Source organism: Bos indicus x Bos taurus, chromosome 29, assembly GCF_003369695.1.
Source record: "Bos indicus x Bos taurus breed Angus x Brahman F1 hybrid chromosome 29, Bos_hybrid_MaternalHap_v2.0, whole genome shotgun sequence".
Taxonomy (NCBI): domain Eukaryota; kingdom Metazoa; phylum Chordata; class Mammalia; order Artiodactyla; family Bovidae; genus Bos; species Bos indicus x Bos taurus.
In genome coordinates, this window is record NC_040104.1 from 45,627,931 (window position 1) to 45,640,359 (window position 12,429).

A 12,429-nucleotide genomic window follows, 5' to 3' on the forward strand; every position below is an offset into this window, starting at 1 on the left:
TGAACTGAATTTGAGACTTACCCACTGAAAAGGAGTGGAAACTTCATTAACTACAACCAAAGTGAGTTCTGATCAAGGTACAATGAAATTCTGATATGTTCAGTTAAAAATAAAACTTTAATGGCAGTCCTGGACACAAAAGCTAGTTGTATTTATTCTGTCAGTACTATCTATGTTTGAGCACTTCCTCAAGCATTGATTCCATGTGGGATTTGCAGACAAATAACTTATTTTTGCCTACACGATATCAAGTAACCTCCTTATCAAATGTGGGTAAAAATAAAAAATTAGTAAATATTGTTGAGATGATGAAAGCAGTTAATCTATAGGAAAGGATTTAATTCAATGCTGAGAAATACTAGGCAACACATATTAAGTTCTCCTATTATTGTTTTAATATTATCATAGTCCTTGATGCTATCAGTCTACAAATGATTATATTCATGCTGACTATTGTTTCCTGATTATTGTGATACCTGAACATTCACCAGTTCAAAATATGACATACTATGATGATATGAACCAACCCCGGGAAAACTTGCTTTACGGAACTAGAAGTGACATTCTTTTTTTTCTTCTTTTTATCTTGAAAGGAGCAGTTTTGTTATTTAAGCTGGAAGCAAGCTCTGAACTCTTTAGGATATCAGATTAAAGCCAACATTGACTGTATGAAGTTTAAGTTCTTTGTAAACAAATTTCTTTGTCTTTAGAAAAGCACTTCTGTCACTTTGATGATGGAAGGAACTGAGGCCATGAGGAGAGAAAGGAAGGGTGTGCTAGTGTGGCTTCCAGTCAGGGAGTCGTGGAGGTCGAGAGGGAGACAGACTGAGGTTCTGTGTGTGCTTCTGTCAGAGTCAGCTAATAAAGTAACTCTGAAGTCATCCCAACACTTACCCTCCATTCTAATCTTTAAGGGGCTTCCAGGGAGTTCCGTGATAAAGAGTCCACCCGCCAATGCAGAAGACGCAGGAAACATGGGTTCAGCCGCTGAGTTGGGAAGAGCCCTTGGAGAAGCGAAAGGCAACCCTTTCCAGGATTCTCGCCTGGGAAATCCCAAGGGCAGAGGAGCCTGGTGGGCTAGAGTCCATGGTGTAGCAACAAGTCAGACAGGAGTGAGCACACTCACACTAATCTTTAAGCTTCTCCATGTATTAATAATTTTAGTATGATTGAAATCCTGGTTTATTTGAAACAAAAAAGTTGCTAAGGACTCTTACTGTATTTCATCTTTTGTATAGTAGTAAATCCAAGGTGTATACAGTCACCATTTCTAGGTTTGTTCTGGGGAGGTAAGCAAATAGGGAAATTAGAGTTCAAGACAGGACTTTGTCCAAAGGATTTATTTTTCCCAATGAGGGCAGAAGAAAGACTTTTTCTCTTACCCTCTCTTATTTCTTTCTTTAATTTTCAGAAACATGGATTCAGACACACTGCAGGTCTTCCAGAGGGAACTCACCTGCTCCATCTGCATGAACTGCTTCCTGGACCCTGTCACCATAGACTGTGGGCACAGCTTCTGCCGTCCCTGTCTGAGCCTTTGCTGGGAAGAAGGCCAGACACCAAGGAGGTGCCCGGAGTGCAGGGGAATATCAGAGACGCCCGATTACAAAACCAACATTGCCCTCAAGAGGCTGGCTTCCCTTGCCAGGCAGGCCAGAGCTGACCACGACCACAGCTCTGAGGAGCAGATCTGTGTGACACACCAGGAAGCCAAAGGCCTCTTCTGTGAGGCTGACCAGACCCTGCTCTGTGGGCCCTGCTCTGAATGCCCCGAGCACGCAGCTCACAGCCACAGTCCAATACACAGGGCTGCTGAGGAATACCGGGTAGGTGATGCCTCTCAAGCAGTTTGGGATCCAGAGGCTCCTAAGTCAGAGAGGAAGATGAGGATGCTATGATGGTGATGGGGGTGGAGATAGTGGAGGTGGGATTTCTGAATGTGGATCCTCACATATAATGTGTCCTCTGAGTGTTGTTGCCCAATTGTCCACACGTGTGGAAATGCAGCATCCCGGGGCGAGTGGCACCAGGGACACAGGCTTCTGATGGGAGCTTGAGGCTTTCTTACTCGGGCTATTTGAGTCTGAGTCTAAGTATCATGGGACATGGATTCCATTATCTGTAAAGTTCCCCCAGTTCTCTAGTATACAGTTCTATTCCTTGATATTCAAATATTGGCATCAAATTAATGTGGAAAAGTCTGACAACAGCCTCCTAAGTCAAGTTTTCTGTGTAACTAATAAATGCCTTTTCTCATGAATAAGGGGATTAAATTTACAGTGTCATCTTCTGTGTCACTAAATCCTGTGGGTATTTTGCAGGAGAAACTCCTGAAGAGAATGAGCTCTTTATGGAAAATGAGAGAAGAAATCCAAATCTGTCTGAATCAGGAAGCTAACACAACTCAGTCCTTTGAGGTAAGAATAAAAATGTTCCTATTTATTTGTATAAATATTGATATAATTTTACCTTAGATTTTTTTTTAGGCCAATGTAAGTTCCTGTGAAAGGCTACTGGTCTCTTCCCTGGAGGAGTGGTTTCAAATGACTGATCAGTAATTGGAATGAGAACAGGCTAATATATGGTAGTTCAAAGAATGCTAGTATATTCAAAGACCAAGGCATGAAATGTATTCCAAGGCCACATTTTGAAGATTGGAAAAAGCCTTTTCAGACATGGGGTATAAGATGCATTGCACTAACTGTGACTGTGAAGGAGAAGAGAGGAAGAGAGTCGTACCTAGAGGAAAACTGATGGCTCAGGGGTAAAGAATCTGCCTGCAGTGCGGGCGCCACAACAGACCTGGATTACATCCCTGGGTTGGGAAGATGCCCTGGAGGAGGAAATAGCAGCCCACCCCAGTATTCCTGCCTGGAGAAACCATGGACAGAGGAGCCTGGTGAGCTATAGTCCACAAGGTCACAAAGAGTTGTGCATGACTGAAGAGAGTCAGCATGAAGGAAAAAAGAAAATACATATATTCAAAATGAGGTTTACTTCATGAAAGAATATTTAGAAGAATCAGAGAAAGGAACAAGAGAAAAACAAGACTCAGGTCGGAGAGGAAATAACTGATGGAGTAAGATCCCGGAAGAATCTTCCTTGGGAGACAGCCTGGGGTCCCTCAGATGACTTGATTTAAATAGGCAAAGAGATTAGGAATTCAGAGAAAGCCTGGGCAATAAGGACCTGAAAATATTCAAGACTCTTTGAATACATGTGGCAGTTTGTCAGGAACTTCCTTGATGACACTAAGGAAATAATATTTGGAGTTTTCTTTTGAATGTGAACATACGTAATGCTTTGGATCCACTATCTCTGCAGGACTATGTGGCCTTAAGGAAGGTGATGATCAAGCTTGAATATCAGAGGATGCTTCTGTTGCTCCGGGAGGAGGAGCAACTGCATCTGGAGGCCCTGGAGCGAGAGGCCAAAGAGATTTGTGAAGAACTCAAGGAGAGTGTGTTCAGAATGTCTCAGTACAGAGAAAGTCTGAAAGAAATGTACAAAGAGCTGACTGAGATGTGCCACAAGCCGGACATGGAGCTGCTCCAGGTGAGAAAGGAGGGTCCATCCTCAGAGAGAGAAATACTCTTCTAGACGAGTGCTGTGACACTGAAATATTACCTATCCAGACAGATGATTACACAATCAGCAAGACTCTGTGACCAGGGGGAAGTTAATTTTCTTGGAGTAAATCTCAGTATACATTCCCCTAAACCCTTGGCACTCTCTGTTATCCACTCTTCCTGAAGACACTGAGGTTCTTACTGTATACAGACAAGATATTTAGAACTGGTATCAATTTTAATGCAACCGATGGTTCTTTTTATGCAATTGTCTGCTTTACCTTAATTGTTACCATAAGTGGTGAGATCACTTCCTGAAGACAGCAGTGGGCAGTGAGTGACACTGGAAACCTAGATGTTGCTGCAGCATTGTGCAGACCCTTCCTGTCCCCTTTGCTTCCTTAATGAGACCTGAGGAAGCCCATCATGTCTTAGGTTAGGGTCTGTTATGAAGATTGCTTCTGAGTGTTACTTAGAAGAGATTTAGAAAACTATGTCTTATTATGAAACAAGAATACGAATAGGAGATGGAAACAGAACTCTAATGATTAACATGATTTTTTTTTTCCTTTGCAGGGCTTGGAAAATGTGCTGGAAACGTGAGTATACATTAATGATTTTTGATTTCTGAAACATTTTTGTCTTTTTGATGAATTGGACCCAAAGTTCTTGCTTGGGACCTGGGGATTGATTTCAGGTCCTCCCCCATATCTAAATCTCAGGACAGGATTCTTTATACATAATAACATGTTATTCGCAGATAACTAATACACATGCTCCTGTACACTTTGTCATCTCTAGACAACTTTACAACATATACAGTATAAAGTAAATGCTACATAAGTCATTCCCTGGTATGTGGCATTTTCAATTTTTACATTTTTGGAAGTTTCTGGAATGTTTTGTGAATTTTTTCCACTCAGAACAAAAGCAAAGGGGAAGGAAGTTTACACTGGGAATTTGGGATTGACTGGTACGCACTGTATATGAAACATAGTTAGAATAGTAGCTCTGATCCTATGATAAAATAAAAGAATAAATAAGCAAATACATAGCCCAGAATGTACAGATTGAATGCATGTGTGAATCCACAAGTACAGAACCCTAGCATATGGATTACCACATTGTCTTTTTGGCCATTTTCTATTTTATTTCAAAAGAATTTCAAGGGTTTCTGACCCTTGGTCTCAGTCATTTCCTTTTCATTTGACTGCAATCAACTATATCTGAAAACCTGCTGCCATTCTGGGCTTTGTTCCACCTACTCAACCCATTCTCTCCAGCTTGACCACAATAAACCTTAGCGAGGGATTTTTCTAAGACATCACAGAGGAAGCACCTATCCTAGTGGATTGAAAGGTGAAAAAGGCATGAAAGAGGCATATTCCCTACCATGACAAGAGACTGTGATTTTGTTAATACTGAGCAGCAGTGACTCAGCCTGTTCCATCACAGCAAGCGCCCTGCAGGCAGGACTTCACACAGAGCACCTTTCTGCTACCCACTTCTAAGTGAGACGTTCAGGACCAGGACAGCCAGGTTGGACCTGGGTCACTTTGCTGGACTGACAAGAGTAAACATGTCTGGTCAGTGAGCACTTCTGTTTAGACACAGAATGTATCCTTGATGACTACTTTGTGAGTGAAGTCTCACAGGCTTAGCCTGAATTTTTTGCTCTCTGTAAAATACCCAGGATCTTTGAATGGATGGAATTGAGGAAGGGAATGAAGTTTAGTGAGTACAAATTTGGAATATTGTCTGAGAAAAATGGGGAAAATGAAATTTGATGTAATTTCTATTTAGTAAAATATATGGCAACATTTTTATATTCTCAAATGAGTAGAATATATTATATATGCAAATCACCAAAAGTAGGAGAATCCTGAGAACATATGGGATCCTGTGGTAAAGTCTGCTGTTTTGCCATGCTCATGTGATTAGCCATTGGTCTTGACATGGAATCGATGTCCTTTGTACAGGACTCATCTGACACAGATACAGAAGCCTCAGCCCGTGAACCCAGAGCTCCCTTCCTGGCCTGTCTCTGGATTTCTACACATGCTGAACAACTTCAGAGGTAAGAGTCAGCCTTTTGGTGATCAGGACTACATTTCATTAGAGCTTCTTGGGAACAACCCTTCTTTCATTTTCATTTTATTTCTTTCTTTTTTTTTTTTTTTTCTTTTTTGGTTATGAAGGTGGTGCATAAATTCCTGAAGTTGCTAACACCTTTTCTACCTCTATCAGTTCAGTTCAGTCGCTCAGTCTTGTCTGCCTCTTGGCGATCCCATAGACTGCAGCACGCCAGGCTTTCCCGTCCATCACCAACTCCTGGAGTTTACTCAAACTCGTGTCCACTGGACCAGGGATGCCACCCAACCATCTCATCCTCTGTCGTTCCCTTCTCCTCTTGCCTTCAGTATTTCCCAGCATCATGGACTTTTCAAAAGAGTGAGTTCATCACATCAGATGCCAAAGTATTGGAGTTTCAGCCTTAGCATCAGTCCTTCCAGTGAACATTTAGGACGAATTTCCTCTAGGATGGACTGGCTGGATCTCCTTGATGTCAAAGGGACTCTCAACAGTCTTCTCCAACACCATAGTTCAAAAACATCAATTCTTCCATGCTCACCTTTCTTTATAGTCCAAGTCTCACATCCATACATGACTACTGGAAAAACCATAGCTTTGACTAGATGGATCTTTGTAAGCAAAGTAATGCCTCTGCTTTTAAAAATGCTGTTTAGGTTGGTCATAAATTTTCTTTCAAGGAGCAAGCATCTTTTAATTCCATGGCTGCAGTCACCACTGGCAGTGACTTTGGACCACTCCCCCCCCAATAGTCTATCACTTTTTTGTTGTTTCCCCATCTATTTCCCATGAAGTGATGGGACCAGATGCCATGATCTTAGTTTTCTGAACGTTGATTTTAACCCAACTTTTTCACCCTCTTCCTTCACTTTCATTAAGAAGCTCTTTAGCTCTTCTTCACTTTCTGCCATAAGGGTGGTATCATCTGCACATCTGAGATTATTTATACTTCTCCCAACTGTCATTATTCCAGCTTGGGCTTCATCCAGTCAAGCATTTCTCATGACGTACTCTGAATTTAAGTTAGATAAGCAAGGTGATAATATACAGCCTTGACTTATGCCTTTCTTGATTTGGAAACAGTCTGTTGTTCCATGTCCAGTTCTAACTGTTGCATCTTGACCTGTATGCAGATTTCTCAGGAGACAGGTGGTCTTGTATTCCCATCTCTTTAGAATTTTCCACAGTTTGTTGTGATCCACACATTCAAAGGCTTTGTGTATTCAATGAAGCAGAAATAGAATGTTTTTCTGGAACTGTCTTTTTTTTCTTATGATCCAGCAGATGTTGGTAATTTGATCTCTGGTTCCTCTGGCTTTTCAAAATGCAGCTTGAACATCTGGAAGTTCAGGGTTCAAGTACTGTTGAAGCCTGGGTTGGAGAATTTTGAGCATTACTTTACTCGCGTGTGAGATGAGTGCAGTTGTGCAGTAGTTTGAGCATTCTTTGGCATTGCCTTTCTAAGGGATTGGAATGAAAACTGACCTTTTCCAGTCCTGTGGCTACTGCTGAGTTTTCCAAATTTGTTGACATATAGAGTAAAGCACTTTCACAGCATCATCTTTTAGGATCAAATAGCTCACCTGAAGTCCATCACCTCCACTAGCTTTGTTTGTTCATAGTGATGCTTCCTAAGGCCCGCTTGACATTGCATTCCATGATGTCAGGCTCTAGGTGAGTGATCACACCATCGTGGTTATTTGGGTCATGAACATCTTTTTTGTATAGTTATTTGTGTATTCTTGCCTCTTCTTATTATCTTCTGCTTCTGTTAGGTCCATACCGTTTCTGTCCTTTATCGTGCCCATTTTTGCCTGAAATGTTCCCTTGGTATCTCTAATTTTCTTGAAGAGATCTCTAGTCTTTCCCATTTTATTGTTTTCCTCTATTTCTTTGCATTGATCACTGAGGAAGGCTTTCTTATCTCTCCTTGGTATTCTTTGGAACTCTACATTCAAATGGGCATATTTTTCCTTTTCTCCTTTTCCTTTATGTACTCATCTTTTCACCGTTATTTATAAAGCCTCCTCAGACAACAATATACCTTTTTGCTTTTCTTTTTCTTGGGGATGGTCTTGATCACTGCCTCCTGTACAGTGTCATGAACCTCTGTCCATAGTTCTTCAGGCATTCTCTATATCAGATCTAATCCCCTGAATCTATTTCTCACTTCCACTGCATAGTCACAAGGGATTTGATTTAGGTCATACCTGAATGGTCTCATGGTTTTCCCTACTTTCTTCAATTTAAGTCTGAATTTGTCAATAAGGATTTCATGGTCTGCGCCACACTCACCTCTCAGTCTTGTTTTTACTGACTGTGTAAAGCTTCTCCATTATTGGCTGCAAAGAATATAATCAATCTGATTTCGATATTGACCATCTGGTGATCCATGTATAGAATCTTCTCACATGTTGTTAGAAGAGGGTGTTTGCTATGACCAGTGCGTTCTCTTGGCAAAACTCTGTTAGCCTTTGCCCTGCTTCATTCTGTACTCCAAGGCCAAATTTGCCTGTTACTCCAGGTATTCCTTGACTTCCTATTTTTTTATTCCAGTCCCCTATGATGAAAACGACATCTTTTTTGGGTGTTAGTTCTAGAAGGTCTTGTAGGTCTTCCTAGAACTGTTCAACTTCATTTTCTGCAGCATTACTGGTTGAGGCATAGAGTTGGATTACTGTGATATTGAATGGCTTGCCTTGGAAATGAACAGATCATTCTGTGGTTTCTGAGACTGCATCCAAGTACTGCATTTCAGATTCTTTTGTTGCCTCTATAGTTACATTATAAACACCAAGTCTGATGTTTGCCACCTGTAATTTCCTGAAAATGCAAAACCAGATACACACACACACACACATATTTATGATATAGGATGAGCAAAGGGAGAGCAACCAGGTTGTTACTGTGATTATAGAGACTGAATATTTAGTTCTGTGAGTGACCATCAATATGTTGTTTACTCAGTTTATTTCACTCTTGAGCTTAAATCTGTCATTGCTGCTTTTAATTTACTGTATGGGCTTTCCTCGTGGCTCAGATGATAGAGTCTGCCTGCGATGCAGGAGACCCGGGTTCGAGCCCTGGGTCGGGAAGATCCCTGGAGAAGGGAATGGAAATCCACTCCAGTATTCTTGCCTGGACAATTCCACGGAAAGAGGAGCCTGGTGGGCTACACACAGTCCACGTGGTCGCAAAGAGTAAAACAGGACTGAAGGATAACACTTTCACTTTCACTTCATTATAGCTACATTTATTACACATTGTACAAAGAAGATTTATTATTTCTAAAATTAGGAATAAATGACAGAAAAATTGAAATGGGCTTTGGTAGAAGAATTATAATGCTCTCAATCTTACAACAACTTTAAGGCAAGGGATGCATGAACACTGTCAGTTAAAATATCTTTTTTGAAGCTCCCAAATTATTCACAGATGGATTTCTATCAATTCTTTTGACCTTTGAAAATGTAATAGGTACAGATAATATCCCCATAAGTGTCCATGTGATAACAAAGTACCATCTGTAGTTTCCATAGTATTAAGTACAAAGGACACAAGAAAAGTTTTCTAATATAAGAATCAATGCTTTTTGGTGAATCCTAAAGTAAACTATGAAGAGATTGACCTAAGTCAGACTTTACGCAGTTCATGATATATGTCTTTTTTAAATTTTCTCTTTGATTTGATGTACTTCTGTATGCCACAGAGATAGTAATAACTTTTATTCTTCAGAGAAGAGTCACTCTAACTCCCTTTGCTGTCTTTGTTTTGATTTCCTTGGAGAAGGAAAATTAAAAAGCTTATTTTTTTCTAATTTTATTTTATTTTTAAACTTTACATATTTGTATTAGTTTTGCCAAATATCAAAATGAATCCGCCACAGGCATACATGTGTTCCCCATCCCGAACCCTCCTCCCTCCTCCCTCCCCATACCATCCCTCTGTGCCGTCCCAGTGCACCAGCCCCAAGCATCCAGCATCGTGCATCGAACCTGGACTGGCAACTCGTTTCCTACATGATATTTTACATGTTTCATTGCCATTCTCCCAAATCTTCCCACCCTCTCCCTCTCCCACAGAGTCCATAAGACTGTTCTATACATCAGTGTCTCTTTTGCTGTCTCGTACACCGGTTTATTGTTACCATCTTTCTAAATTCCATATATATGCGTTAGTATACTGTATTTATGTTTTTCCTTCTGGCTTACTTCACTCTGTATAATAGTCTCCAGTTTCATCCACCTCATTAGAACTGATTCAAATGTATTCTTTTTAATGGCTGAGTAATACTCCATTGTGTATATGTACCACTGCTTTCTTATCCATTCATCTGCTGATGGACATCTAGGTTGCTTCCATGTCTTGGCTATTATAAACAGTGCTGCGATGAACACTGGGGTACACGTGTCTCTTTCCCTTCTGGTTTCCTCAGTGTGTATGCCCAGCAGTGGGGTTGCTGGGTCATAAGGCAGTTCTATTTCCAGTTTTTTACGGAATCTCCACACTGTTCTCCATAGTGGCTGTACTAGTTTGCATTCCCACCAACAGTGTAAGAGGGTTCCCTTTTCTCCACACCCTCTCCAGCATTTATTATTTGTAGACTTTTGGATCGCAGCCATTCTGACTGGTGTGAAATGGTACCTCATAGTGGTTTTGATTTGCATTTCTCTGATAAAAAAAGCTTATTGTGTAGAAAGCCTCTGCCTCTCAGAGACATGGAAATTCAACTGGCTAACACAGTTTTTATTCTTTCTACAGTGGATAATGTTCTGAGTCTGACAACGATCGTTCACCATGCGATCCTTGATGATGAAAGTGCGCTGTCTGAGGATGATCACCCCATCGCGTCCAGACAGCCCCAGGGCGGATCATGTATTGTGTCCTGGGGAGCTTGGGGCTTCACCTCCGGGAGGCATTACTGGGAGCTGGACGTGGCCCAGTCTTCCAGCTGGGTTCTGGGGGTCTGTAAAAGCATCTTCACAAGTGATTCCAGTATCAGTATTGGTGCTGAAGAAGCATATTTTCTGCGTTCTACAAAGGTGAACAGTCAGTATATTCTGTCCACCACCTCCCCACCCTTAGTGCAGTTTGTGAAAAGGCCTCTGGGTAAGATTGGCGTGTTTTTGGATTATGACAATGGAACTGTGAGCTTCTATGATGTTTTCAGAAGTTCCCTCATATATAGTTTCCTTCCTTCTGCCTTCTCCTCCCCTATGATACCTTTCCTTTGCCTTAAATCTCCATGAATTGTCCATTTTTTGGACCATTATTGGGGCTTCTTTTCTGGGGATATTGCTGCCCTTCACGTCATGGGAGGCCACAGGATACCTGACTGTGTCCAGCAGCACATTGTTACTTAATGTAACATAGTGAGTGTATGTTTATAAAATGGCGTAAAGGTGTTGTACGCATAAATCTGTTCATTAAATTTTAATAAACATTTATTATGGAGTATTTCATAGAATATAGTCAATCGCTTTTCTTTTTAAAATAAGGATTATTTTAAACTACATTTATATACCATAAAGATCACTACTTTTAAATTACATAATCAATGGTTTTTAGAACTATACAAAATTATAAAACCAGGACTGTCTCATTGTGGGACATGTGCATGACCTCCAAAAGGAACCAATGCCCAGTACCATTTACTCACTCTCAGCATATACCATCTCATCACACTCTTCAGCAAACTTTTCTCAAGTTAGTAAATATTTTTACTACTTGAGGGAAATTCCTGTGACAGTTCAGATAGTTCTCATCTTATTTCATATTATTGTTACATTCCCACTCTCCGTGCAGTACTCAGAACAGAACATATAGAACTGTTAAGTCAGTCCGTGAAGAAACACATGAATTAAATAATTCATATAGACAAAAGCCCCAGAAAATCATGATGGTGTGATAACTCACCTAGAGCCAGATATCCTGGAATGTGAAGTCAAGTGGGCCTTCGGAACTATCACTACAAACAAAGCTAGTGGAGGTGATGGAATTCCAGTTGAGCTATTTCAAATCCTAAAAGATGATGCTGTGAAAGTGCTGTACTCAATATGTCAGCAAATTTGGAAAACTCCTGCCACAGGACAGGAAAAGGTCAGCTTTCATTCCAACACCAAAGAAAGGCAATGCCAAAGAATGCTCAAACTACTGCACAATTGCACTCATTTCACACACTGGTAAAGTAATGCTCATAATTCTCCAAGCCAGGCTTCAGCAATACATGAAGTGTGAAATTCCAGATTTTCAAGCTGGTATTAGAAAAGGCAGAGGAACCAGAGATCAAATTGCCAACATCCGCTGGATCATCAGAAAAGCAACATAGTTTCACAAAAACATGTATTTCTGCTTTGTTGACTATGCCAAAGACTTTGACTGTGTGGATCACAATAAACTGTGGAAAATTCTGAAAGAGATGGGAATATCAAACCATCTGACCTGTCTCTTGAGAAACCTGTATGCAGGTCAGGAAGCAACAGTTAGAACTGGGCATTGAACAACAGACTGGTTCCAAATAGGAAAAGGAGTACACCAAGACTATATATTGTGACCTTGCTTATGTATCTTCTCTGCAGAGTACATCATGAGAAACGCAGGGCTGCAGGAAGCACAAGCTGGAATCAAGTTTGCCAGGAGAAAAATCAATAAACTCAGATATGCAGATGATACCATCCTTTGGCAAAAAGTGAAGAAGAACTAAAGAGCCTCTTGATGAAAGTGAAAGAGGAGAATGGAAAAGTTGGCTTAAAACTCAACATTCAGAAAA

General features: G+C 40.7%; 1 protein-coding gene across 1 annotated transcript; it reads left to right on the forward strand.

The window, feature by feature from the left end:
- Nucleotides 1–1,415: 1,415 nt before the first annotated feature.
- On the forward strand, nt 1,416–10,909 carry LOC113886078 (tripartite motif-containing protein 64-like). Its single transcript, XM_027532011.1, has 6 exons — nt 1,416–1,826; nt 2,322–2,417; nt 3,325–3,568; nt 4,146–4,168; nt 5,511–5,646; nt 10,422–10,909. Exons 1-6 carry the CDS (start codon nt 1,416–1,418, stop codon nt 10,907–10,909), a joined length of 1,398 nt encoding a protein of 465 aa, XP_027387812.1.
- Nucleotides 10,910–12,429: the final 1,520 nt, after the last annotated feature.